Source organism: Phascolarctos cinereus, unplaced genomic scaffold (assembly GCF_003287225.1).
Source record: "Phascolarctos cinereus isolate Bilbo 61053 unplaced genomic scaffold, phaCin_HiC Scaffold_2;HRSCAF=192, whole genome shotgun sequence".
NCBI classification, from domain to species: Eukaryota; Metazoa; Chordata; class Mammalia; order Diprotodontia; family Phascolarctidae; genus Phascolarctos; species Phascolarctos cinereus.
The window spans coordinates 383,136,544-383,164,532 of NW_027555625.1; the positions used below are offsets into that span (position 1 = coordinate 383,136,544).

The 27,989-nt window shown below is 40.3% G+C and overlaps 2 protein-coding genes across 10 annotated transcripts in view; one reads left to right on the plus strand and one right to left on the minus strand.

Annotated features, from left to right (window-relative positions):
* The first annotated feature begins 6,100 nt into the window (after positions 1-6,100).
* On the plus strand, positions 6,101-15,481 carry LOC110192822 (heterogeneous nuclear ribonucleoprotein H). Of its 5 annotated transcripts, XM_020964210.2 has the most exons (14): positions 6,101-6,129; positions 6,614-6,732; positions 8,084-8,239; positions 8,430-8,573; positions 10,228-10,366; positions 11,342-11,520; positions 11,606-11,677; positions 11,734-11,867; positions 12,001-12,136; positions 12,455-12,514; positions 12,606-12,695; positions 13,415-13,507; positions 14,041-14,090; positions 14,705-14,792. In XM_020964210.2, the coding sequence occupies exons 2-13, from the start codon at positions 6,636-6,638 to the stop codon at positions 14,088-14,090; spliced, it is 1,350 nt and encodes a 449-aa protein (XP_020819869.1). In that variant the 5' UTR covers positions 6,101-6,129; positions 6,614-6,635; the 3' UTR covers positions 14,705-14,792. The 5 variants fall into 5 exon arrangements, with proteins under 5 accessions (XP_020819869.1, XP_020819871.1, XP_020819870.1 ...); XM_020964212.2 differs by lacking the exons at positions 6,101-6,129; positions 14,041-14,090 and having other exon boundaries at positions 6,636-6,732; positions 14,705-15,481; XM_020964211.2 differs by lacking the exons at positions 6,101-6,129; positions 12,606-12,695 and having other exon boundaries at positions 6,636-6,732; positions 12,455-12,544.
* A 5,881-nt stretch (positions 15,482-21,362) lies between these two features.
* RUFY1 (RUN and FYVE domain containing 1) overlaps positions 21,363-27,989 on the minus strand; it is a 42,539-nt gene continuing 35,912 nt past the window's right edge. For 4 of the 5 annotated variants that reach the window (XM_020964221.2, XM_020964223.2, XM_020964222.2 and 1 more), the window contains exons 15-18: positions 26,693-26,787; positions 24,543-24,591; positions 23,017-23,094; positions 21,363-22,125 (exon numbers count right to left, since the gene is read on the minus strand). In XM_020964221.2, coding sequence (XP_020819880.1) covers positions 21,982-22,125; positions 23,017-23,094; positions 24,543-24,591; positions 26,693-26,787 — 366 coding nt within the window. In that variant the 3' untranslated portion in view covers positions 21,363-21,981. Of the gene's footprint in view, positions 22,126-23,016; positions 23,095-24,542; positions 24,592-24,713; positions 24,945-26,692; positions 26,788-27,989 lie in introns of those variants that run through there. The other variant, XM_078150523.1, reaches the window with a different exon arrangement.

The window sequence follows — 27,989 nt, forward strand, 5'->3', positions numbered from 1 at the left end:
CCAAAGGCTATTACTCTTCTTAACCTGAGGACAGCTCCCTCCCTCCTGGGAGGAACAAGTGAATAAGCTAGTCTTCCTTGAGGAGCTAGTGTACCTGTCTCTACATTGGTTTATTTCTTATTCATCCTCTGTTATCTTTATTAGGTATAGGTTGTTCAATAGGATATATGGACTGGTTCTCTAAAGAGGCTGCAAGAATGTATCAGACTATCTACAGGGTACCAGATTTTTCTGTATCATAAGTCTCTGTGAGAGTCTGACCTTCCTTTCAAAGGCTAAGCTTTAGGGCCAGGCTTAGAAATGTGAACTAAGCCATGAATTTGAGTCTGAGTTAGAACAAAGGCCTTATCAGTGGGGGCTGAGAGACTGAGATAGGAATTCTCATCTTCAATAGGAAATTTATATCTTGTCAAAGGGATAGAAGAAAGGGAAAAGGGGCTAGGGAGGGGACATATGACAACTACATAATTAAGACTCTTAATTAATTTCTTTCTGCTTTTATCCAGTTATTGGGCAGTTTCTATATAGCTAAGGATGCAGTAGCATCTTAGAAGTCAGAATCTAGTTTTACGTTTTTGAGTATTTCTCCAGGGAGTCATGTAGATATGTAATTGTAAAGAGTATCAAAATACCAGTCAGTCCTATCTCCCTGCTCACAGAACGTTATAAAGTTTAGAGGTTAAAGGCAATTTTTTTTTAAACTTTAGAATCTAACACATATAAGAGGTCTTTAGAACTAGAAGATGCAGGAAAGAAGGAGCAGCAACTTCTGGAGAGAAGCAGAGGAGTAGAAAGGAAATGCTTTGGGGGTAGAGGTATCATAAGTAGCACTGCCTACATTTAGGAAGAGACATTGAAATAACAGCAGAAAAGTAACAGTGGCTATTGACTATATCCTCAATCTGGTCTGAATGCCTTTCTCTTTCTTTCTATCCCTAATGCCATCACCCCAGCCTCAGGTCTTCATCAACTTTCATGGAGACTACCTTCCCAATAGGTCCCATTCCTTCGAGCCTCTTGCCTCTTCCATATATCTTGCATACACTGCTGGATTAATCATCATAAAGCTCATCTTTACACATATTACTTTCCTACTTAAAAACATCCAAACGTTATCCATTGATAATTCAGCACATTTCATACTCCTTAACCTGTCATTTAAGACTCTCTAAAAACTAGAGCCTGATATATACTCTTATGTCCTAGCAAGGATGAGTATCGTCACCCAAGCACTACATTTAGGTGTCACTTTAACTCTCTTTGGGCCATTTCCACAAAATAGATGCCCTTTCCCTTCTCCCACTGAAGCCAAATCTTATCATCATACAAGGCCCAACTCTAATTCCACCTCTGGCCTACAGGAAACTGTCCTGTGAAGTCCTATAACACCTGTCTGTACCCCTCATTTGGTACATAGGATATAATAGCCTCTATTTTAAATTTTATATCTTTATCTCCTTTCCTAGACTGATTTCCTGAAGTAACTAGACCATATCTCATTAAAAAAATTTATCTTTTGCTATTATGAACTTGATAAACACTAACATAAATATTTCTGCCCAAAACCCCCAAACAAACCAGAAGGGTATATATGAAACTACATTTCTCTTATAACTTGCTTTTTAAAAAAGCACATAGAAATTCAACATGTTAGTTTCAAAGTTCTCCAACTTGTCTGTCTCCCTTTCTTCTCTTCTCTGCATTTTTAAATGTGTTAATGACCCTCTATTCTTTTTTTTTTTTTGCATCAGTATCACTGGCTCTTCCACTTCATTTTTTCTTAAAATTTTCACCTGTAACAAATCAGTATGCTCAAATACATGCTGGTCATGTCCCAAAATGTCTCAAATCTGCTTCTCAAGTCCATTACTTCTGTCAGAAGGTGGACCATATTTTATTCATCCCTGGATTTTCCCAACATAATAGGCTCTTGGAAAATGTCTTTTGAATAAGAAAGGCAGAAGCAATGGATAGGAAGAAGTTGGGAAATATGGAGCAAGCAAAGTGACAAACTGGGCACTGGAGGACTGAATTTCACTGACTTGATGGGTAATCATGAACAAATTGCTTTAAAGGAGTTAAGATTGATCTCTCTACTTTGCTCCTTTCTCAGACTGTAAAATTATCTGTGGTAGGGAGTTGATTATTTGTATTCCAGCTCATACCTAAGAGTGCCTGATGCTTTGTACTCTTTAAGCACTGTTTAATTTTTGGACTAAATAAGCAATGGGTGAGTATGATAGAATGTACACTGGAAACATATCAAGAAATTTGGTTTCTAGTCTTAGCTCTCTGTTTGCCTTAGTTTCCTCATCTTGAAAATGAGCTGGAGAAGGAAATGGCAAACCACTCCAGTGTCTTTGACAAGAAAACTCCAAATGAGGTCGGGAAGGATCAGGTCTGAAATGACAGAACGACAACAACTACTCAGCTCTCTTACTAACTAGCTGTGTTACCTTGAGTAATTTATCTACCTCTCTCCTCTGGAACTATTTCTTTATATTAAAGTGAAAGAATTGGAATCCTCATTTATAAGTTATCTCTAACTGTAAAATTCTATGCTATTTCCTTTAAAAAAAATCCATTCTAATACCCTGACAATTACTTTAATAATGGCTTCTCAAACATGATAAGCATATCAACACAGTGGTGAGGAAATTGTTAAGACCCAGGCAAGCTCCATCTTCTCTATGAACTTTTCCCTAATTATTCTGGTTCAGAGGTGGGGAGTCATTGGCCTCGAGGCCACGTGGCCCTCTAGGTCCTCAAGTGTGGCCTTTTAACAGAATCCAAGGGTCAAACTTGAGGATCTAGAGGGCCACATGTGGCCTTGAGGCCAATGGCTCCCCATTCATGCTGATTCCTTATTCCACTTACTGTATGTACTGTATTGAAAATTATCCCAATATTTTTTTCTACATAACAAGATAGCACTTTATTAAAGCAATGTTCCATGGACCTGTGATCTCATCCCTTTGTATATTTATTTGCTCTAGGACTTTTCCTTATAGGTGTTTTTTGTCCATATCCCTGCATAAATCTGTAATAGATTTATCTACCCAATAACCCTGAAAGTCTTAATCTAAACTGAGTCTTGATTCTTTTAGAAATTCATCATTCTAGTGAAGCATTTGAGATGTACCTGTTATCTCTTGCTCTGTGATGGTGCAGCAGTATAAAACTCTTCCTATATATTCGTATAGTTTTGTTCACCAATTGTTAACGTTGAAAGGAGTGCTACTTTGTTGTCATTATTTTTAACAATGAAAACACCATTTAAAAGGAGGCTAATATTTGTATATTTTTCTTTTCCATGAAAATAAAATTGTGAAACAAATTAAGTTTCAAGGAAAAGAAATGTTGGTAGCACAAGAGGATAACAATCCTGGGCAAATTCAGAAGTCATCTAGACATTTCACTCAATGCAATTAATTTATATTGTCTTGTTGACATGTTAATGAATCTTCTGAATCCCACTACTAGACTTAAAGTTCCTTGTAGGTAGAGAATTAATATTTCTTTTGGATCTCAGGGTACTTAGCATGCATTATAATAAATGTTTATTTAATGATATGGAACAAAGACTTTGTGAGCCCACTCAAATCACCTATTGTGTAGTAATGACTCTCAGGCTGTTATGACCTACTATTTATATAGCACTTCAGTTTTGCAAAGTTTTTTTTTTCTTCTAATTTTTAGGCAATTGGGGTTAAGTGACTTGCCCAGGGTCACACAGCTATTGCGGGGCAAGTGTTTGGTCTGAGGCTGGATTTGAACTCAGGTCCTCCTGACTTCAGGGCCGGTGCTCTACCCACTGTGACACCTAGCTGCCCCTTGCAAACTATTCCGACACAACTCTAGACACAGGTGAATATCATACTTCTTGATTAAGCCGCCAAAACACTTGACCAATAGTTAAGCTCTAAAATGGGTTTCCTATATCTAGTCTCTTCATCTTTAATACTCTATCACTAATATTTAAATATTGCTTTGATTTCATCACTTTCAATAATGGAATGTGCAGTGAACAAAATGATAGATTGGGCACTGGAGGGACTGAACTTCACTGTTATCAATGGGTTAATTGCTTAAAGGGAGCTGAAGTTAAATCTCTCTAGTTTGCTTCTTTTTGAGATTGTAAAATCATCTTTGGGAGGGAGTTGATTATTTGTATTTCTCTTCCTACCTAAGACTGCCTGGTGCTTTGTACACTTTGAGCATTCTGTTTAATCTTTGGACTAAAAAAAAAACTGGGTATGATAGAAAGTACATTTGAAACATGAAAACTTGAGTTCCTTTTCTCTAATCTACACTGTCCCTGTCAATTGGTGACTCAGCTGCAATAGTTTGAATTATCATCTCCACGCAGACTATTCCAAGATCTGTCTATCACCAGTGTCTCTCTGGAGTTTCAGTTCCACATCACTGACTGACTATTGGGGCATTTCAAACTGGATGTTCTGGAGACATCTCAAACTCAACAATATCCAAAAGAAATGATCTTTTCCCCCTAGAGCCCCTTTTGAAACTTTCCTATTTTCTGTCCAAGGCACTACTGATCTTGCAGGATCCCCGCAGCCTGGGATAGCTTATAAAGAGCTGGCCTTGGAGCCCACAAGATTTGAGTTCAAGTCCTGCATCTAATACATAATGGCCCCGTACCCCCTGAAAGCCATTCCCAACCTCTCAGTGTTCTAGGCAATCCTCCAAGAACACAAATTGCAGAGAAGATGTTAATCTGCACTGGTAGGATTTTCCTCACCGGGGAGATCCCTATACCAAGTCCAGTCACTATCCCTATGGGAAACGAGTTCAACAAGCAGTTATTAAGCACCTACTATGTCCCCAAATCGTAAGGGAATACAAAGGCCGACTATGGCTCCAGAACCACCTAGTTGCTGGCTTTCCACTTTAATCCCTAACCCATCCTTCAACGTCCAGTTTCCCTCATCCCCCGAAAATCCCAAAGCACGCCTGTCGCTCTAACATTGAATCATGCACTTTGTATCATGTAACTTTTCTGTGTGGATGTCGTGCCTCTCCAATTATTACGTAAGCTTTCTGAGGGCCGGGAAATCTTTCTTCTCTCCATACCTTCCTAGTGATGAACTACCGGGTAGCAGGTGCTCAAAAAAAGCAGGATAAGGGGCAGGCCGGGGGTTCCCTACCATTTGTGAAGGAGCTTACTGGCAGCCCCCAAGCCCCATGCCAGGGGTCACCACCCCGGGTCCAGGGATTTGGTGGGGCTCCGTAAAGAGAGGGCGGGCCGGCCCCATCTTCTCATCGGGGCCTCGCCAGCAGGGGAGCTCCCATGTTCCCCCAAACCAACATTTATTAAGTGCCTACAGCGCGCCAGGCAAGGGGTACATTAGACCAAAACAAACTGGGGCCCTGCCCTCGAAGAGCTTCCATTCTTCTGGGTTGAGGCCTTAAGGCCCGCAGGGTTCCCGGATCCGAGAGCCTCCGCAGAGGAGAGGCTGCCTCTCGGGTTCGGCCGCCCCGCGGGACTGGTGAAGAGAGGAGGGAAGGGCCGGCGCGTGCCCGGAGCGGCCGCGGGGGGGGGGGCTAAAGCCTAATTCCGGAAAGGCCCTGACGTTAGCGCCGGGCCCGAGCCTGAGAGCAGGTCTGAGATGTCTGCCGTGCTCCCCTCCGGGACCGGGAGCTCGGGCCTCGCAGGAGGGAAGGCCTAGCCGCGGAGAGCGAGAGCAACTAACGCCACAGACCAAAGGCCGCCACCTCAGGCCCGGCATAGCCTGCCCCTCCCCCACCTTGGCGGACCTGAGAAGCGAACCAACAGTAGGTCGGCGCATGCGCAACAGGCAAAGTTGTAAGCGGACGGGCACGAAGTTCAATATTCGCGGGAAGGCGCAAGCGCAGAAAGGGCGTGGGGGTGTTGGTGGGGGAAGGGTTGAGACGGACTGTGGCCAAAGCGCACGCGCGCGAGATTCCTGTGGCGGGAGGAGGTTGGCGCTCGTGGAACTACGCCTGCGCACAAGCATTGTGTGACGCAAGGGGGCGGAGACTGGAGTTCTTCTGCGCGTGCGCAGAGCGTGCTCAAAAGGGTTTATCTAGGATGCGCAGGCGCTCAGCGGTCATTTCTTCGTAGCCACGCCGAAGTCAAGTATCGAGGTGAGCACCGGTCGGCTCTCGTCCAACCTCCGGCGCCCGCGGGAACGGCACTTCTCTCTGGACCCCTCTCGGCCTGGTCCCCGTCGGCACTTTGGGGGGAGCGCGGCGCGTTGTGGGCCGTGATTCGGGTCGGCCGGAGCTTGTCGGCGCCTCCGAGGCCTGCGGGCCGAGGCGACTCCATTGTGTGCGGAGGAGGCGGAGCGGAAGCAGCCGCCGCCATTTCCTCGGCCGCCCGCCCGCCGGAGAGAGGCTCGGCCAGCGCGGCCTCGGAGGCGCGGGCGGCCGGTTTTGGGGGCGCGGCTGGGGGAGGGGGGGTGTTCGGTGTGGTGGAGACGAAAGACGGGTTACCGGTTGTGGATCCCCGTTTGGCGCGGGGACGCGAACGGCCGGGAACGCGGGCGAGGGGGGTAAGGGGCGGGGCCAGGGCCTACCCGGGAGGCGGGGGGAGGGGTCCCTTTCCTCATCCCCGGCCCTCGCTTCGCAGCCGCCGCCACTGACTGAACAAGATGATGCTGAGCACTGAAGGCGGAGAAGGCTTCGTGGTGAAGGTCCGGGGCTTGCCCTGGTCCTGCTCGGCCGATGAAGTCCAACGCTTCTTCTCGGGTAAGCGGGCGGGGGTGGGGCGGGGTGTGGGGTAGGGTGTGGGGTAGGGGAAAAGTGAGAGCGCGCCTCTGGGCGGCGGTGGCGCGCGCCGGCCTCGCATCCGCGTCGGCCTCGTGCCCGCGTCGGCAGCAGGTCGACGGGCGGGGGAGGGGGGGCCGCGTGGTCCTAGGCCGCCGCGCGCTCCTGGCGGCCCCCTGGCGGGGGAGCGGCCGCTTGCTGCAAGTCTCGCGCTGTTGCCTTGGGGGAGGGGGTGGAAGTTGGTTTCGCTTTGCGTCATTACACAATGGAAATTGCGAAACGACCGCAGCTTGCTTACGGGAAGTGGAGCGGAGGGGCCGGGTTAGCATAAGCGAAAGGCTTTTTTTCCCCTAGATCCTTATGGTTCTTATCATTCTGCCAAAGTAGGGCTGCTTGGAAATGCATCTATTGCTTTGACAAGAATTGAATGTCTTCCTGGTAAACATTTGACTGTCTCCTACATAGCAAAAGTGTCGTGGAAAGGCTGGTATGAATTTTTATTTAGGACAGATGAAGGATGCATTTTTTTTCCCTGGAAAGTAACCTTAGTTTATGATTGGAGTTAGAGACCTTAAGATAAAAGTATAAGTTAAAATTTCGTTGAGATATGGGTAATTGAAGGACTTAACAAAACTGAATAATAGTAAAGCTGTGATTAGGAGTCGATTAGGAAATCGATTTGGAAGAAATTAATAGGTCTGATTCTTTAAGTTGTCAGTGGTATTGGTAAAATGCTGGAGAAGTATGGGAAGGTAAAGCTTTTATAGCCTGCTTACTATTCAGATGAAGCTGTTGTGGAAACGAAAATAAGAAGCTGCTTAGCAGTTTGTAAGGTGGGTCAATAATTAATGCTTGTACTTTATTACAATATGATACCATAGTAGTCCTGCTGCTTGACGTATGGATGGTAAGTCAAGAATGTTTTCACCTGGGTTCTGTTATCTTGGTAAAGACAAGTCATTTCAATGCCAGTTGTTTTCACTCTCCCCCCCCCCTTTTTCCCCGAGATAATCAGCTTTAGAGGAGCTTTAGAGCAAATGGAGTAACCACTGGGTATGCTTGGCATGCAGTCTAGAAGGTTGATTTTTGAGTAAAAGATATTTTTGAAGTTGTAGAACAGCTTTGTTAAGGATTTTAAACTCCCTACATTTATTTAACAGTTCTCTTAGGGACTCTTGTTTCACTTTGAAAACTGCTCAAACCATAACCAGTTATATGTTGTAGTACTTAAGAATATATCTTTTTTTATTAAAAGCAGTCCTAATTATTCGGAGCAGGACAGTCCAAATATTTAGATATGTTAACTGTGAATTAACAATTGGTTTCTTTACAGAATGCAAAATTCAAAATGGGGCATCAGGCATTCGTTTCATCTATACCCGAGAAGGCAGACCAAGTGGAGAAGCTTTTGTTGAACTTGAATCAGAAGATGAAGTCAAATTGGCACTGAAAAAAGACAGAGAAACTATGGGACACAGATATGTTGAAGGTTTGATTTATGTTGACATAGTAAAGTGTTAAGTGTGTAGATTTTACCCCCCTTTCTGAATTTTAGGTAATTGACCGCATGGAAATGGTCATCTAAGTGAGTTTTTGGCAGCTCCTAGTTTATCTAAAAATAAGGAAATCTTACTCATTCTGACATTCCGAAATTGACTAATTCTAAGCACCTCTTACAGTATTCAAGTCAAACAACGTTGAAATGGATTGGGTGTTGAAGCATACTGGTCCAAATAGTCCTGACACTGCCAATGATGGCTTTGTGCGCCTTAGAGGACTCCCATTTGGCTGTAGCAAGGAAGAAATTGTTCAGTTTTTTTCAGGTATGTAGCAGTGCTTGTCATTGGACAGTGCATTCTGGCTAGTTCAAGTAATTGGAGTGATACAGATGTACTTGTTTGGGTAGGTTGAAATGAAAATTTAAGCACTGAATGCTGTTCTCTGGTTTAGAACTTCAGGGACCTTCAAATAATTTAAGCCCATAAATTAGAATACCTTAAAGCTGGAAAACAACTTGGATTCTAAATATTACTAAATTTTTAATTTTTTTTATACTTGGTGTTGTAGTCTAAAGTAGATATTTAGATGCTAGAGGATTGTCCTCAACAGCTTAACTACTTTCTACACATTTGCTGTTCAGCATAGTACCTCAAGTTTATAAGGTAAGCTGCACTTATCACCATGACTAGACTGATGTACTTTAATTTTCACTAACACTCTTCCTGCTGTTATTCATTATTGTAAAATGACACTGCCGGTGTCATGGGACCAAAGTAAACTCCTATATGTTCTCTCTGGAGCAATACTATGAAGCCTCTTCCAAGGAAAACCTGGTTATAGCCTGGTAATTTTAGGCTGCTAGCATTGCAAGTTGCCTGTCTTAAGTAAGATTGCAGAGGAATAATTTTCAGGTACCGTTTTAAGTTCTTACCAATTGCTGATTTTGAAAAATGATGTCCCCCTTTACTTAAGATAGGGAAATGCTCTACGAGGTAATGTTTTGGGCCTAAACTAATTGAATGTCTAACACGATTCTGATGTGATTTGCATGAGTATTGTTCACATTGAAAAGTACGTAATAGAAATGTGTTTTTGAAAAATGTTACTAGTTATTTCTAGGTCTGGAATTCAATGTTAAAGATGGAGGGCTCTTGTGGTTTAATAGCTTATGAAGAGTTAATTTCAAATCGTTTAATAATTTAATAGAATATTTGGTAACAATATTTGAATCCTAGTCACCGTTTTGACTAATGTTCAAATATCTATTAGAATGAAAAATTGAATGTCATGTCACTTAATGTAATCTCATCTTATTCCTAGGAAAGTGTTTTAATAAACCTTTTTGTAATCTTGGAAATGTATCCACGAACTGGAAATTCCATCTTTGAAAACCTCTTAAGTGTTGTCTTACAAATAGAACATAAAAATTGCATGACTGTCTTATGTAGATCAGCTGTATTTTAAAAGTCAGGTTACTTGATGAGTTTTGTGATCTTAGCAATGTTTTATTTCATCTTGTGTGTGTACCTAATTATGCAAAAATTGCCTTTTGAAAACTGAAGTTCCGCTTAGCTGTTTGTAATGTTTAATTTAAAGCAAGGAAGACATGTTGGCAAAACTCGTTAGTGTGTGAAACTTGGTTAGCTTACTGTCATCCTATCTTGTGTGATTCTCAGCAGTGAGAACGTGTTGAGCATATAAAACTGTTGATGCCAGTTGCTTAATACACCCCCTATCAGCGAGTGAACTGTGTATTTGTTTGCCTCCTATGTTTTTGTGCTACAGGGTGTTTTAAGAATAGTAAACTTATATGGAACTTCATGTCAATGCATATTTATGAGTACTTAAAGTTAAAAGCATACCGTTCGCCTAAAATATTTACAATTCTGGTGTATTTAAAGCTATAAGAAGAATCATTTCTGGGCTTGTGATGTTAATATTGCCCCCCTACTGGGGTTATTTGTCCTTGGGTTGAAGGGTTGGAAATCGTGCCAAATGGGATAACATTGCCGGTGGACTTCCAGGGGAGGAGTACGGGGGAGGCCTTCGTGCAGTTTGCTTCACAGGAAATAGCTGAAAAGGCTCTAAAGAAACACAAGGAAAGAATAGGGCACAGGTGGGGATGGATGGTTGGTTGGATACGTCACTTTTCTTATGGTAAATGATAATTAAATCCATATTCTCTCTGCTTGAAAGGAAATGTATCTATTTCCTAGTCCTAGTTAATAATTAAAGTGGTAAAACTTAAGTTACTGTCACATGCTAAAGTTACTTGCTAAAACTTTTAAGTGCCATATTTGCATAGACAAAAGCTTAATGTTAAATTACTCCCAGTTACTAAGATGCATTTGCCATTTAAGGTTCTTAATTTCTATCAGCAACCATAAGTCCATGGAGTCGAGAGACTATGGCTTTAAAGAAATTTAGTGTAAATAATGGCTTTAGCTCAATATCTAGTAAATTAATATTACCATAAGAAAATGTGATAACTTTCTGAACTTGTTTTATAAAGTTGAAATGCCACAAACTTTCTTGCTGTATATAAACTTGCATTGTAACGTTAAGCATAGCTTTCAAGAAATTGTCACAAAAGGTTTTACTCAATTTTGCTTGTGACTATTTTTCATTGAAGCATGCGCTTACCTATGCTGATTCTTACTAAGAAGCATAGGATATGTGGAGTATTTGTTACAGGCAAAGTAATTGTAGCATTGAGCTAGAATGTTGGTGAAGGCTGGCTTTTTAGCTCACTTGTTACACATTGCCATTTAATTCAAATGTTGAAATGTTAAGAGTTGAGTGGAATTCATTCCCTCCTAAAACATTTTACTTTCATATAAACACTCCTCTCCCACCCTTAAGGTTGGGCTACAGTAAAATTAAAAAAAAAAGAGGAGTCTAACTTTATCCCTTGAAAATGACATTTTTATAGTCAAGAGTAAAATCTGGTCATTGCCTATGCAGATGTAAAGAAATCTGGCTTTTAAGTATTTTGTCAGTTTCATGGCTATGACTAGAATATTGTCTTGTGTAATTATACCTGTGCGTGAAATGAAGGACTCACTAGTTTTCTGTATGAACAATGTTTTAGGTACATTGAAATCTTCAAGAGCAGCCGGGCAGAAGTTCGTACTCATTATGATCCTCCTCGAAAGCTAATGGCTATGCAGCGACCAGGTCCTTATGACAGGCCTGGGGCTGGCAGAGGCTATAACAGCATTGGTAGAGGAGCTGGGTTTGAAAGAATGAGGCGAGGTGCTTATGGTGGAGGTATGTGTACCTAAGAAATACCATGTCCAATTTTAAAAAAAAAGCTTCCTGTAAAGTAATGACTCTTCCCCATTAACCATTTCAGGGTATGGAGGCTATGATGACTACAATGGATATAATGATGGATATGGCTTTGGGTCGGATAGATTTGGAAGAGGTAAGGTAAGAATTGTACTTAAAAACTGGAGGATACCTACACTTTTTTAAATCTAGACCTCAATTACTGTTTTTCAGGAATGTCTGATCATAGATATGGAGATGGTGGGTCTACTTTCCAGAGTACAACAGGCCATTGTGTGCACATGAGAGGATTACCTTACAGAGCTACTGAAAATGATATTTACAATGTAAGTTTCTCAGATTAACTTGGCAAGTTAGTTTTAATATGTGTGGTGTGTATATATGACCTTAAAGAAATGAAGGATTTGTAGAAGTTAATCTTTTAAAATAAGAGCATAATCTGATTCTTTTTATGCCTAGTTTTTCTCACCACTCAATCCTGTTCGAGTACACATTGAAATTGGACCTGATGGCAGAGTGACTGGAGAAGCAGATGTTGAATTTGCTACTCATGAAGATGCTGTGGCAGCTATGTCAAAAGACAAAGCAAATATGCGTAAGTCTGTTTTGGACTTCATTGTCCTAGGAAATCTGTCCTAGCTTGCACAACAAAATCATTGCCTGGTTGCTAGTAAAGAGAGCTTGTGGGGTTTTCTTTTCACAAAATTGATTCCATTGGTTGGCTTGCTTTAAATAGTATTTAGATGATAGCCTAACTTACAAATTGTAAATAGAAGAGGGTAGGTTTTAACATTAGTTGATAAAAAGCAAGAGGGTTTATTTGGACTGGTTGCCTGTATTTAATATTTTAGATTATTTTAAAAAAAACTTACACAATAAGTAATATGTATTTCAAACCTTTTTCTCATTTCAGAGCACAGATATGTAGAACTCTTCTTGAATTCTACAGCAGGAGCAAGCGGTGGTGCTTACGGTAGCCAAATGCTAGGAGGCATGGGTTTGTGTAAATATCACTTTAGTGTCTTTTTTTAAGCTAACCTTGTATGCCTTTTCTCTCATTTCAGAACACAGATATGTAGAACTCTTCTTGAATTCTACAGCAGGAGCAAGCGGTGGTGCTTATGGTAGCCAAATGATGGGAGGCATGGGCTTGTGTAAATATCGCTAGTTTTTTTAAAAAACAAAACATTTATATCTTAAGTCAATTATATTTAAGTTAAGTTATTTAGTTTATATTTAACAGTTTAGTGTAACCTAAGTCAGGTCCCTTTGGAAGGTTATTCCTTCCATTCAGATGTTCTATGAAGTTATTTGTATTGGTTAAGTATTGAGACTCATAAGTTAAGTAGTAAAACCTACAGATCAGTGACTAGATTGTTAATTGTTTTTATGTTTGGGGGGAGGGAATTGTAACATTTCTTAGTTTAGTCTGACTAATGTCACTAAAAAGGACATGTTAAAAAAAAACAAAAGTGAAGTCAGTTAAGTACACTGTTAAATGAGGAAGTATTGGTGTCTAGTTAATGCTTGAAGTGAAGGATGTCATTTCATTATTTGCATCCATAAAGTTTAGTGTGAAAAAAAAGTAGTTAAAAGCAGCATTGTAACAATGCCTCTACTTTATTGGATCCTTTGGGTCTATTCTTGCTGATAGTCATGTACTATTAGCTTTTATATGGTACATATAGTGGAGGAATAAAATGCTGTTTAAAAAATAGGTTGAAGGATTGAAAATTTACCTAGAACAGGGTTGGTTATATAGGATATGAGGTCAACTCTGGAAGGATCATGTAGATTTAGAAGAGCAAGCCAGGTACCACCAGGTACCACATGGCCTTGGAAACAAGAACCTAATGTTTTCTTAACTTAACAGCAAACCAGTCCAGTTACGGTGGTCCGGCTAGCCAGCAGCTGAGTGGGGGCTACGGAGGAGGCTACGGTGGTCAAAGCAGCATGAGCGGATATGGTAAGCATTTTTTTAATTGTGGTTTAAATATTTTTTAGGCAGGCATGTTTATAGCTGGGTGGGGCAAGGATATGCAGGTTCCTTTTGAAATTGGGCATATATGATAGTAGAGGTTTTGGGTTTTTGTTTTTTGTTTTTTTCTGGAGGGAGATTGGGAAGGGTGGGAATTATGGTGAGCATAATTTGCCTTATTAAACTTTGAGAAATGAGCATTGGGGGAAGTGTTTCATAAATGGCACCTAGTCTAAAATGATGATAACTGTTGCTGTTGAGCCAGAAAACATCTGCCTCCATTAAGAGTTAAAAAAAAAAAAGTAAATTGTGCCTTGGTTTTTTTTTATTTTAAGTTTTTAAGCTTTTTTTTTATTACTCACTTGAAGATTTTAGGTGGGGTAATTAATGGCAGAATGGTGGTTGGGTTTCAGGATCATGTTTTCTAGACAGTTACTAGGATTGGTTTTGGTTTATTTTCAATTGGTCTAAAGAATGGTGATTTTGGTATTATAGTCTTACCCTACAAAATCCTTTTGCAGACCAAGTTTTACAGGAAAACTCCAGTGATTTTCAATCAAACATTGCATAGGTAAATATTTTCTCGAAAAATCTAATTTAAATTCCCAATAGCAAATATTTTTTTTTTTATCTGTTGTAATAACACTGTCTATAGCAGTCAATGGCTCTGACTTTAACTCCACGGAGGCTGCCATTTTGGGCACAGTGAGTTGCCTTTAGTCCAACTTTTTGTAGTCTCACTTCCTGCCCACCATGAATAGGAAAAGCAAGAGACTTCCCCCTGTGCTCCCTATTCATAATGCCATTCAATTAACACATTGTGAATGTTTTATGTTAAATTTTTAAATGCCTGTTTAGTTTTAAAATTATTGTGAAGTAATTTTGCAATTTTTGAAAAACACTAGTTTTCCTTTAAACTTAAATTTTCAATCCTTAAAGATCCATTAAAATGGTAGCACAGGAGTAATGGCAAGTTGGTACAGCAGTGAAGGGGTTAACGGAGGCCTGTTTGGAGTAAGGGTCCCCCTATCCCAAACATGATTCTCTCTCCACTTAAAACAGCAGCCATTGTGTACTACATTGTGTACCTTGTGCACAAATTAATTAATTTATTTTTGTAATATTGTTTAATTTGGCTGGTACTTTGAAATGGCTATTAACTTTTCCACATGTGTCTCTCTGCAGGGAGCCAAGGAGCGATGAACAGCAGCTACTACAGTAGCGGGAGCCGTGCATCTATGGGAGTGAACGGAATGGGAGGGATGTCTGGCATGTCCAGTATGAGTGGTGGATGGGGAATGTAATCCTGATCACTGACTCTTGGTCAACTTTTTTTAAAGAAAAAAAACAAACAAAAACAAAGTTTAACAGTTTTGCAATACAAGCTTGTGATTTATGCTTACTGTAAGTGAAATCAGGATTGTTTTAAAAACTTCAGGTTCAGTATTTTTGAACACAGGAAAAACATTCATCTAGGATGTAATAACCAAGTTGAGTAAAGACTATAACTGTTAAACAATTTCAGCTTTTCTCAAGGTAGTTATGTTGTAGGAGTGTACTTAAGCAGTAAGCGTATTTAGGTTAAAGCAGTTTCAATTATGTTAAATGTTGCTCTTATACCACATTACATGGAACACTGTTTGAGATGCATGTTGGGAGACATGCTTTTTTGTAAAACAAATATAGGAGCTGTGTCTGCGATTCAAAAGTGAAACATTTGGCATGTTTGTTCTAGTTTATTTCGTTTACTATCCTGTAAGGCACGTACGTTTAAGCTTTTTTTTTTTTTAAGTTAATGGGGACAATTTTGAGACGCAATACGGATACTTTAGGATTTGGTCTTGGTGTTTGTATTAAATTCTGAGGCCTTGATTTAAAATCTTTCATTGTATTGTGATTTCCTTTTAGGTGTATTGCGCTAAGTGAAACTTGTTAAATAAATCTTCCTTTCAAAAACTGGAATACATATTGTCCTTACTTTGAGCAGTGTCTTATTTGGCACTGTCTCTTCATCAACTATTCACTGTTGGTGCTAAATTTCCTCACTATTTCCTGTTGAACGTACTAACCTTTGTTGGTATATGGATTCCCTACTGTTGCCAGCTTCCATTCAAGAGAAAGCAGAGATGTTTACCTTCAGAAACCTGAAAGCTACCTCCTGATGTTTGTAACTGCATTTGTGTAATTTACGCACTACAAAATAGCTTGTATGGCACCACCACCAGGGTATCTTGCCAATTAGTGTCCACGGGAAAAAAATAATGGTACAGGACACGGGTGCCAAAAGGAATCAAGTAGACATCATCTTGGCAGCGTTTTCCTGCAGAGGGATTCAGAATTGTGATTGAATAGGGCGCTGTCGGTTCGGGGCATGATGGGTGCTGTGCTGCTTGGAATTTGTATAGGGTATGTACAGGTTCAAGTTTCTTAGAAGCAGTCTTTATTTTATGGCAGATACATTAACAGGACTTTAACATGTGAAAAAAGTTTTACAAAATGACGTAGGATAGAAATTTATGTGGAGCTCTTTTTGTACCTAGTCTTTGAATGAGTGACCACTAATCCAGGTGTTTTTGTTGGTGTGGTATTTAAACATACTGTGAAAAGTGTAGTTTCTTGGGACAGCTGAATTTTTGTGCCAAGTTCTTGAAGTGGGGGTGGGCAGATAGCTATGGCTGTCAACTAAGGCAGCACCCTTGGAAGCCCAGGCCTGTGGTGGGTGGGCATATGTCCTGTTGACTTACAGATGAAAATGTTTGATTTTTATCTTAATGATTCGAATTGGTTATAAAGTAAATGCAAGACTGAACAGCCAAGCTTTAAGCTACAAAGAATTGGGGGAGGGGTTTTACTTAACTATTAACAGTGCTGTATGAGCAGAGGGATTTCTGTGGCATTGCACCTTAAAGTTTAGAGGACTAACTTTCTAGTGAAAGATGCTGACAAAGCTTTTTGCTTTTTATAAATGATTTAGGGTCTAAGAGCAAGATGTTCACTGTACATAGTTCAGCTGCTGATGGTTTAATGTAGGCCATGGAAAATCTTCCCACCCTTAAAAACCACCACTTCTCACTGAAAGTAGAGTGACTATTTAATTTTTTGAAATCTCTTACTCATGATTTCATCTTCTAAAGCTGTTCAGTAAAATATAGGTATGCTTTGGTTTGTTTGGCCACCTATGGAAAAAGGCAGCTTTCTTGTTAAACCTAAGATTCAAGTATTTTATATTTTATCAGTAAATGCTCAAGGGGAGGCAGTTTAGGAGCTTATAGAAGCCACAGCTGTGGAATAGGTTTCCCAAGTCTTTACAATTTGAATGGGAGTCAGTTAAAGGAGCCATATTTTTAGTTCTCTATTTCTCCTTAGGTGTTGGATGGCTTACAAGGAGATTAATGGCCTTGACAAGTAAGACTTCACCACGCTCTCCTGAAACGTTGTTTGTAATGTCTGCCGTAACTAACTAAAAAGGTTGCCACTTGTCTCTTAGCTGCTATATAAGTCCAATGATTTTTCTCAGTCCTCATTTAGACCTTGGCTTTCGACATGTGACCACCACTTCCTAGATGTGACACTGCTCTTGATGCTTGTCTTGGTTCCTTCTGTTTGTTTGGTTAAGGTATACTGGCTGACACACGTATTTTGCTTAAAAACCTTTGGCTCATGTGATCCACATTTGGAATTTCTCACCTTTGCCTTGTAGGAGGATCCCTTGGCTTCCTAATAAGCACAGCTCAGGTGCCAGTTAAGGTTTTCCCTGAATGAACCTTCTGGGGCCTTTTATTAGCTCTTAGTAAAAATCTGTTGAACGAGACCTCAGAAGCCTTAATTAGGACTCGATCTAAATTTCTTCAGACGTTAAGCCAATGATTAACCTTGTCTTGAAGAACCCTCCAGTAAGGGGAGAGCTCAAATACATCCATTGCAGCCTGTTAGTTTTGGACAGCTAATATATGTTAGGAAGTAATCCCTAACTCAAACCTAAAGTGCTTTTTATTCTGCAACTTTCACCCATTGGTTCTGTTATTTGGTGCCAAAGAAAGCCCATTAGCTTCTCTGAGGGGAGCCCTTGTCTATGTAGTATTTGTAGACTTCTGAAATGCTTCTTTCCCCACTTCCAGTGCTGTCTAAGCTAAACATCTATAGATCCCCACTTTCCCCTAGTCCACATGTAGTATGAACACAAGGTCCTCTTGCTTGCCCTTTGCATACTAGTTTATCCGTGATTTTCCTAAAGTGAATCTCACAGAACTGAACACAATTTTAGGTTGGAGTTAATTAGGACTAAGTATTGATATTACCACCTCCCTAGTCCTGCATATCATTTATCTCAACACAGCTGAGAAGTAGTATTGCTTTTCTTCATTTCATTCTTAGGGCTTCAATTATCTATGCAGATGACTCAAATCTATTAAGATATTCCCTCCCCCCAAAATCCACTAACCAATTTTTGTTGATAGCACCACTATCTTTAATAATCATCCAGATTTAAAACAAGTCAGCTCTTGACTCTCTTCTCAAAACTAATCACTCCCTGCTCCCCCCCCCCAATGCCAAGTTATGTTGCTCCTCTTATTCTCTACCTGGCCTTCCTGGGCTGTGAAGTGAAGAGGCTGTTCTATCAAAGGGTTTTTACCATCCCATCCTTAAACGTATTGACATCTTCCACAGAACAAGGCACCAAATATTCCTAAAACATCTTGACCGTGTCACCCCCCAGTAAGAGACTTAAATGGTGCTGAACTGCCTCCAGAATAAAAAGGCAAACACAGGTCAGCACTTTAAAGCCCTTGGCTGTTCCGACACGTGAACCCGGCTGCTTGGGCTTCTGCACACAGGCAGGTAGACTCCATGACTTTACAGGGAAATAAAGGTGCTGTCTGAAGTTCTTGATTTTCATCCTCTTCACTTGTTAGCATGCTCCCTTTTTAAATTTACTTGTAGATACCTGTATACTTATTTCATTTACTTATCTTTATTAGTGTATCCTTCCCTGAAGAGCACAATCTCCTCCTCAAAGGCAGGGATTTTTCTGTAGGTGCCCTCTGAATGCTAATGCTTTGCATATGTTGCTGCTGTTTTTCAGTCCTTTCATGTCTGACCTGACTCCATTTGGGGTTTTCTTGGCAAAGATACTGGAATAGTTTACCATTTTCCTTACCAGCTAATTTTACACATGAGGAAACTGAGGCAAACAGGGTTAAAAGACTTGCTCAGGGCCACACAGCTAACTTTCTGAGGCCAGATTTGAACTAAGGTCTTTCTGACTCCAGGCCCGCTGCTCTAGCCACTTCCCCTACCTGCTTCTTTGCATATTTTAGGTGCTAATAAAAGTTGAAATGAATTAAACCCAATCTGCTGTCCCCAGCCCAGCATCCAAAGTTTAATTCAATAGACACTAAGGTTTTCTATTGTGCTAGCCAGAAGAAATATTAAGGTGAAATAAAGCTATTGCCACTTAATTGCCTTTGCAACATCCCCCATTCCATGACCATCTCCCATTAGTCTGCTCAAAACTCAAATCTTTCAGCAATTTGTTTTCAGATTATCCCCATCCAATTCTTTAGTTTACATACCATTATGCATGTATTATATGTTCAATTTTTTTTAATACTTGGCACTTTATTAATATTTTGTAAAAAATTCTCAAGTCTCCTAAATAGATATTGTTCCTAAGGGAGGGCTATTTTCCCCTTTCCTATTTGGTAGGAAGATTTCTATTGACTGGTAGATCCAGACCCCAGGCTCTTCTTTCCCTCCTGCCCTGTTGGAATACTGCTGAATGGGGGCAGCTAGGTGGCGCAGTGGATAGAGCACCAGCCCTGAAGTCAGGAGGACCCGAGTTCAAATGTGACCTCAGACCAAACACTTGACACTTACTAGCTGTGTGACCCTGGGCAAGTCACTGAACCCCAATTGCCTAAAAACATAATAAATAAATAAATAAATAAATGAATAGTGCTGAATGTTCCGAAGGAGGTCCAGCTTCCAGAGTGCCCTCCAGGAATGGATGGGATCAGCTGAAAATTTCTGCTGGTTTCTCTCAGGTGCACATGGAGGCAGGAAGAAATGAGAAGGAAAGCTTGTGACTCAAGTTTGGGTCACTGGAGAAATTCATGGTTTCAGTGACAGACCAGAAGAGCATCAGCTAGGGATGAGTTCAATCTCAGACAATTTTGAGTTTGAGGCGCCAGGTGGATGTGTCTAGTCAACAACTGGCAGTGACAACTAGCTAACAAATTCTGGTAGAGGCGCAGATTTTGAGAGGCAACTATCAGCGTAGATTTTGATAAACTGAAGCTCCTGGGAACCTTTAGAGATCAAGGATCGAGCCTGGAGCTAGAACCAAGGAAGAGTTAGAAGGAAGAAATCCAGGCCAGTGTGACACCACAACAGCCAGAGGAAAGGGCCAGCAGTGATGTCGAGGAGGAAGACGACAGAAGAAAACTGGATCTGACATGTCGGAGGTTACTGGTGACTTTATAGAGAGCAGTTTTCATTAGAATGGCAAAGACAAGCCAGGCAACAGCTAAGGAATGAGTGGATGGCGAGGAAGCAGCAGCAGCAGCAAACAGGTTCAGGTATTGTTTTAAGTTTCTATCCTAGACTCTAGCTTAGTCATTCCCTTTAAATTCTCATTTTTGGTTAGATCTGGTCCTATAAATTCATGTCCTATAACCCTGCTCATCAACATGCCTATTTGATTTTCTTGACTTAGTGGCAGGAAGCAGTGGTCAGTTTTGAACAGCACTGTAGTGGGCACAGTGGAAGCCTGACCTTCGCACAGCTTCTCCTTCTGAAGTCTTGATAAACAAGTGAGCTTGGCTGTCCTACTTCAGTGAGTAACTTTGGAGGTTCAGTATACTCTACCCCAAAGGCTTACTACAGCAAGCCTCTATAACCTGTCCCTCAATCCCAAACAGGAAAGAGGAGAAATAATACTTGAGGGAGTAAAGGAATTCAGTCCTTTGTTTTTGTTCAGAAGGGCCGATCAACATTTTGTCAAGCCAAAAAATATTCTGTAGCTTTTAAAATACATATTTTTGACATTTATCACCATTGTATTCCTCTTTTATGAGGCTGGATTAAAATCCTTGACCTCATTCATGGATACTTGGTACCGTGTTAATAAAATTTAGAAGTAGCATTTGAACTGCCCAAAGCTCAGGTGGACAGTGGCTAGAGTGCCAGGCCTGGAGTCAGGACCAGAGTTCAAATCTAGTCTCAAATACTTAACTAGCTGTGTGAACCTAAGCAAGTCACTTAACCCTGTCTGCCTCAATTTCCTCATCTGTCAGGTGAGCTTGAAAAGGGAATAGCAAACCACTCCAATATCCTTGCCAAGAAAATATGACTCAAAGTAAAGAACAACAACTGGTTGTAGCTTAAGGAAAGGAAATTTGCATGTTAAATCCTTAACTAGGCAAGGCACTGAATGAGGTTTAGCTTTAGGTCTTTAGTTCCTGGTAGCTCATCTAAACGGCCATGCTTTCAACTCAACTGTCAATAACCCAAGTGCTGCTGTTCCTTGTCCTGTCTTCCCAAAGTGATTAGAACTAATGGGGAAAGAAAGCACTTAATCAGAGGGACTAAAAGTGCTTCCAGTTATGGGGTTTTGGTCATTCTACATATACAAGATGGAGCCAAGGGTTGGGCACCCTTGGAAAAGAAAAGGGGCTTCGTGAGAAGCTCAATGGCCTGGAGATCGGCAGTCTGGCCTACTCAGGGGACCTTGTTTGAATAAATTGCTTCCCTTCTTTAAGCCTCAGTTTTTTTCCTCTACAAATAGTAGTTTCCATGTGTGCGCGCTTGAACCACAGATCAAAAGCTTTTATTGTATCCTATGGACACGAGAAGCAAACCTTGATGTTTATTTTAGCTCAAAGGGAGGAAATCCATTTTCCTGGAGACACATGAATCAGAAAAGACTTCAAAGATGAAAAAAAATCTGTAGCTGTACACACCCACAGTCCCAAATAATGTTGATTATTTTACAAGTGAAAAATTACAGTAGCAAAATCTTGAGATTCATTGTGCAGAAAAACAACCATTCTGAAGAGGACCAAAGTCAAGAGAGCAAAGAAGAAATAGGAAATTTTAAACAGAGAAAAAAAATCTAGACCATAAAAAAAGCATACCTCAATATTTCGGCACATTGAAGAACAATTAAAGTACATTAAAATAGATGAAGCCCTGTTTATGAACCTTTTTTTCTTCTTTGCTCTCACAAACCCCCCGTACAATTAGTAACATACAGATTGCATTAACAGTAAGGACAAACAGGATCTGGTTACTGTTCTAAGGCCTTCCTTTGCTCTTTTCCTGAATGACAAATAGTTAAATTGCCAGGAACGTTTCTTTAGAATGATTAGAAATACTGCAAAATTCACATTCCCAATCTTGTTCGGAGGCAGAAATTCATTTGCTCTGCAGCTAACTTACAGCCTTTTTAGCTTTCATGACCCCTACGAAGAACTGGATGAATATCTCTGAAGGAGGAGGGTGTGGCAGGCATCACACACACGTACAGGCCTTGGGTAGGATGGCAGTGCGAGTTCGTTGCTTGAACATGTGTTACAAAAAATGTGTCCACAGTTCCGACAGTGATGCTAGAACATGGTTAACAAAAACAAAACAAAAAGGCAGTAACAAGGCAGGTGGGTTTTTATTATATAAACAGATACTTTCCAAAGTACTTTAAATGCAATATCCATTCCATCACTCCAGCTCATGACCACTGACCCTAGTCTTTACAAAAGCAAGACTTTGGAATCTTTCAACAGTTTTGCTTTGGGGTGAGAACAGAAATCAAAGGCTCTACAAAGGTCTTAGGGGTTTGGTGCCTATAACTCCTCAATGTTCATTGCTCACAAACTCCCTGGGACACAGTCCTGCTGACCAAGAGTATGCTCCTTAATGCAAAGAAACAGGAATTGAAATTAGGGTCTTCAGAAGGGATTGTGCTTTTTCCCGAGATTTTGTGGTGGGGCTCAATGAAACCAATGGCATCTTTTAGCCAACAAGGAGTTTGAAGAAGGTAAGTCTCTTTCTCTTTTCTGCCAGTCCACCTTATAAGGCACCTACCTGCCTTTAGTTTTGCCTGGGAAGTTAGCCTTGAGCCCATAGGTACTCAATGATGACTTTTGTCTGGGTAAAAACCTGGATTTCACTTTAGTAACATTTTTGTTATTTCAAGGTTATTGCAAGCAAAACAATTATCTGCAAACATACTGAGTGGAGTACAAAGTGGTGGCCCCTGCAATGCAGGAGCTGAGTTATCTGGGTATGATAGTATTTTCAACCTGATCAGGGCAAGGTGATGAAGTGGGTACAGTGCAGTGGTTCTAATCAGTCAGGTAGCAGGAGTGTTCTCTTACTTTTAACATACTTACCTTTTAGACCAGGTTTAGAGGAGAGCATACATTTATTTCTCAAAACTTAGAAAACAGACAAGAAAAACACTCAATCAAGGCCTGAGCCTCAGAATGGTAGGCCCTTACCTTCCTCCGGGAGATGGAGAACTCTTTCTCACACTGTTTGCAGTATGTTGCTTCATCATCTTTTAGCCAGGTGTGACCCTAAGGAGAAAAAAAGCCCTAAGAATTGCATTTTTCATCTGTAGAAAGAAGACAAATGAAGACTCAAGAATGGCTAGAAATACCAGTGACACACCTCAGCAGTGGCATCTCATCCTACATCAGGTAAGAGGAGTTTAAATACAAGGAAATTCCCCCCAAATCTGAAGCTAACTTAAACAACTGAAATTTTTAGAATTTTAAATGTTTTGAGTAATTTTTTTTTCTTTTTTTTTGGGTGAGGCAATGTGGTTAAGTGACTTGCCCCAAGGTCACGCAGCTAGTAAGTGTCAAGTGTCTGAGGTCGCATTTGAACTCAGGTCCTCCTGACTCCAAGGCCAGGGCTCTATCCACTGGGCCACCTAGCTGCCCCTTGAGTAATTTTTTAAAAAGGTTTGTGAGTAGAAGGAGGAGGAGTAGAAGGAGCACTGGGTTTGGAGTCAGAAAACATGGGTCGCACTTTTCTGGCTTTGCTGCCTGTGTGACACTGGGGCTCAGTCCCATCTATCTGTAAAATGAGGAAGCTGGCTTAGATGACCTCTGATATTTCTCACAGTTTGAGTATGTAACCTTACGAAAGGCATTATTCTTCCTGTGCAATAAAACCAGCGTACATGCGGCAAATTATGTAAGCTAGTGGTCACCAAGTCTTGACATTTCTTCTCCCATCATCTACATTCTCACATTTCTTCCCTCTTTTCCAGGCCCACTACCCATACTCTTATTCAGGACCGCATCATTGTTTGCCTGGATTACTCTCACAATAGCCCCTTAACCAGTCTCTCTGCTTCTAGTTTATTCTCTTTCCAATACATCCTACCCTCCCCTGCCACAGTAATCTTACTAATGAATCGCTGTTCACGTTACTCCCCTAATCAAAGGCCTTCAATCGTTTCTTCGCCATTTACTGGATAAAGTTCAAACTCAATAGCCTGGCATTTAAGACTCCATACTCCGGCCCATCTACCTTTCTAGCTTTCTCCCTCACTTTCTTTCTGTCACATACTTCATGCTCTAACCAAGATGGATTGCCAGTCATTCCTCAAACATGCCTTTTCTGTGCCCTCTACCTGGAATCTGCTTCCTTTACAACTCATCAAAATTCTGTCCAAGTCCAGCTCAAATACCATATCTTCCATAAAGCCTTTCCCTATTAGAGATGGGGAACCTGTGGCCTCGAGACCACAAGGGGCCTTCTAGGTCCTTGGGTGCAGCCTTCTGACTGAGTCCAAGTTTTATAGAACAAATCCTTTTATTAAGGGGATTTATTCTGTGATGTTAGGGCCTAACTACTGTGACTCCTACGATCTGAGGATGAGTGAGAGGATTAGGTACAGAAATGTTTACTTTGAATGTCAATTATATTGAGAGTTTCTGAGGAAAATCACAAAGGACTGACTATAGTTCACCTAAAATACTCAAATACCTCTTGGTTATTCAAAATCCAGTACCTTTAGTGCCTTATTGACCTCTTTTATATCTTCCATCTTCAGCTTTGATCTGAAAAGAAAGTGTTTAATGGCAATAAGGACAGTTCTGACAGGAGGGAAAAAAGCATCAATTATCATGTTTATTGAAATACAGAAAAAAGTTTTTGTGAAAATAAAATGTTTTGGAATTACCTTTTCCCTCTTTTTTTTTTTTTTGGTCCAGAGACTCCACCGTTCTCCTCTTTGTTTATGTATTTGTCTAGGTATGTTTTTTCTCAAATTTAATTTCTGAGAGGTGATTTTAATCTATTTCTACTCCTACTTGGTTAGGATTAGTCTGAACACTTAAGAATACACATCTTCCAATTACCACAAAGATTAGAATGAAAAGTATCACATTACAGGCATAGTCGTGGAGAATTACTGTGGAAAAAGGAAACTAAAATAAGCTATACATACATCAGTGCTCTGAGACGGCATCAAGAAAACTGGGTCAAAATGACAGTTTTATATACTAGGCCACGTCATGAAGAGTGTGTACCATAGAAACTTATCCTGACACAGAAACATAGTAAAAGCTGGAGGAAATAAATGTGGCTCTTTTCGCTCCTTTCCTTGTCTTTGCTGGCTAAAAGAGAGTAGGAATTTCTGTCTTTCAGTTACAGGACAGAAGAGGAAGACCAAAAGGAGAGCAGGGAAAGATGGATATTCTAGCATGAAGGTCTAAACGATGCTTAGGATAGCGAACTTCAACAAAAGGCTTTAAAAAGGTGATATTTTAATTAGGCTGAAGGACCCACAGCAGCCAAGGTGCCTTGTCCAAGATCACAATGATTAAGGAGCTCATCTACGGATTTTGAAACTACATCTGGAGCTAGCCCTTTGCATATACACATGAAGACTAAACTAAATCCACATTGGAAATCATACTTTTAAGAGCAAAGCCAGAGAATTGCTCAAATTTCTGCAGTCTATATTTCCCCCCCCCCCCCCGCTTTTTTGGTGAGGCAATCAAGGTTAAGTGACTTGCCCAGGGTCACACAGCTAGCAAGTGTCAAGTGTCTGAGGCTGGATTTGAACTCAGGTCCTCCTGACTCCAAGGCCAGAGCTCTATCTACTTTGCCACTTAGCTGCCCCCAAAGTCTATAGTTTTGAGTGAAATCAAACTTCTAAAAACATTTTCCTTTTTTAATCAATGTCGAGCCTGAGTAGGGCAGCACAACAAAATAAAATGCAAAAACGAATGCCCATATTGAACAGGAAGAATTGCACTGTCTAATTGTTTTTGGTAAAATGTGTAGAAAAAATGGAGGAATCTTCTGGCTCAATCCTATACACTTTGAAAGCTGCTGCACCAAAGAATACTTCAGAGACCCAACTCTTTTGTGATTCAATAGCCCATCATATTAATGAAAATGGAACATATTCTTAATATAAGAGCATAAGAAAAGCCATACTAGGTCAGTCCATGGTATTCTGTTCCTGATGGAAGTTCCAAGGGACTTGGAAATTCAGGACTGTGCCTAAATGAGGTTGAAGGTGGTGGGATGTGTATTGAAACATCTTTGTTTCCCTTGGTAACCCAATGACAGCTTTGCAATCTAAGATCTCATCTAAATTTTTTTTTAGAAAATCCAAATATAAGAACCTGTACCATAACCTCATAAGAATAATGAGGTCCAAAAATTTATTATACTTTATGAGAAACAGAACATTTTTGGTTAGACATATTTTGTCAAATTTGAAGGAATACCCTCGTATAGCATTTGGTGCACTCTAGCCACACCATTTATATTTATAGGCTGAAAAGTTTTAATCTTTTAAAAGTCTGTTTTATGCAGCAATGTTCAGGTTAGCTGCTTATATCTGGACCTCTTTAGTTTCATCACATTTTTCTTGAGGTAGCCAAAGGGTAATAAAGGGGCAGAGAGATCCAGATGGAAAGAAACTTTTAACCTGCTCTGAAGAAAACCACTGTGTGATTGTCCCAGGTACACTTGCTTATAGACTAAAGAACATCTGAAAGAGAAGGGTGTAAAGGGTAAAAGGAGATGGAGAGGTAAATACGAGGGGGATGGCTGGTGAATGGGATTTTAGTGCTGAATGGGAGTTCTGATCGGACTCAATGAAAAAGTTCTGTTTGTCCTCATTATGTTGAAAGGGGAACTTACTGGCTGAGGTGCAGTCCCATTTCCTGCAGGGCTTGTTCCTGTTCTTCACAAATCTTCTGTAATTCTTCTTTCTTCTCATAGAGTTTCTGAAGTTCCTATAAACAACAAACCAAATATTTTATAAACAATCATATTTTTTTAAGGATAATTGCAACAGCAACATTCTCCTAATTTACAACCAGGGCCAGGAAATTTCCCTGAAGCCACAAGAGTGAATTGATACCAGGACTAATTGATGGGATTATTTATAGGATTTATTTATTTGGATGACTCACCTACTGCTCTTTGCCACAACAATGACTTTATCCAAACAGTAACTGGAGAAGCTGTTTAGGAATGAGACTCTAATCTTCTACAGATAAAAACCAGCTACACTTGTCAGCTCTATCTCATCTCTGAATACTATTGTGTTGTAAGAAATGATGATGGGGATGGCTTCAGAAAAACCTAGGAAGACTTATATGAGCTGATGCAAAGTGAAGTGAGCAGAGCTAGAACACTGTTAGTAATATTACTATCACTATGTACAATCAACTAGAAAGAATTAGCTACTCTGATCAATACAATGGTCCATGCAAATTTCAAAGGACTCATAAAAAAATGCTGTCTACTTCTACAGAGGGAACTGATGCATTCTGAGTGGAGACCAAAGTACATTTTTTCACTTTATTTTTCTTTTTGTTTGCAACACAGCTAATGTGAAAATTTATTTTGCGTGACTTCATAATGGTACTGTATTTCTTGTCTTCTTAATGGGTAGAGGGGAGGGAGACAAATTTGGAAATGAAAATAAAAACAAAAACAACTCCCCACCCCCCCAAAAAACCAAAACCAAAAAAGATATATATATATATCCCCATCTTAGTGAGGATCTGTCTTGTGGTCAAGCCCTCAAATATTACTTATATATGGTGAGCAAAATAGTGGATTTTTAAATTTTTATTTTTTGAAATATCCCTTTTAGAAAAATAATTTTAAAAATCCAGATATAAACACTTAGATTTTCCTTCCTAGGAAATACAAGATTAAAAGCTAACATGAATAAATACTTTTCTTGTCAGAAGTAGGCTATTTGTGAACAGCTCCTCAATTAGCTGACTCTTGTGAAAGAATTGTCAACATTTTTGAACAATAAAAAACCTATTTCTAAGACCTATTTATGGCACCAGGAGATATGATATACTTAGTCAGGGATGAGGAACCTGTGGCCTTGAGACCACATGTGGTTGCTGGTATAGATATTCCAAATAATATCTGAGACTCTAAATTCATTAATAAGTTACTGGAGATAGAGAAA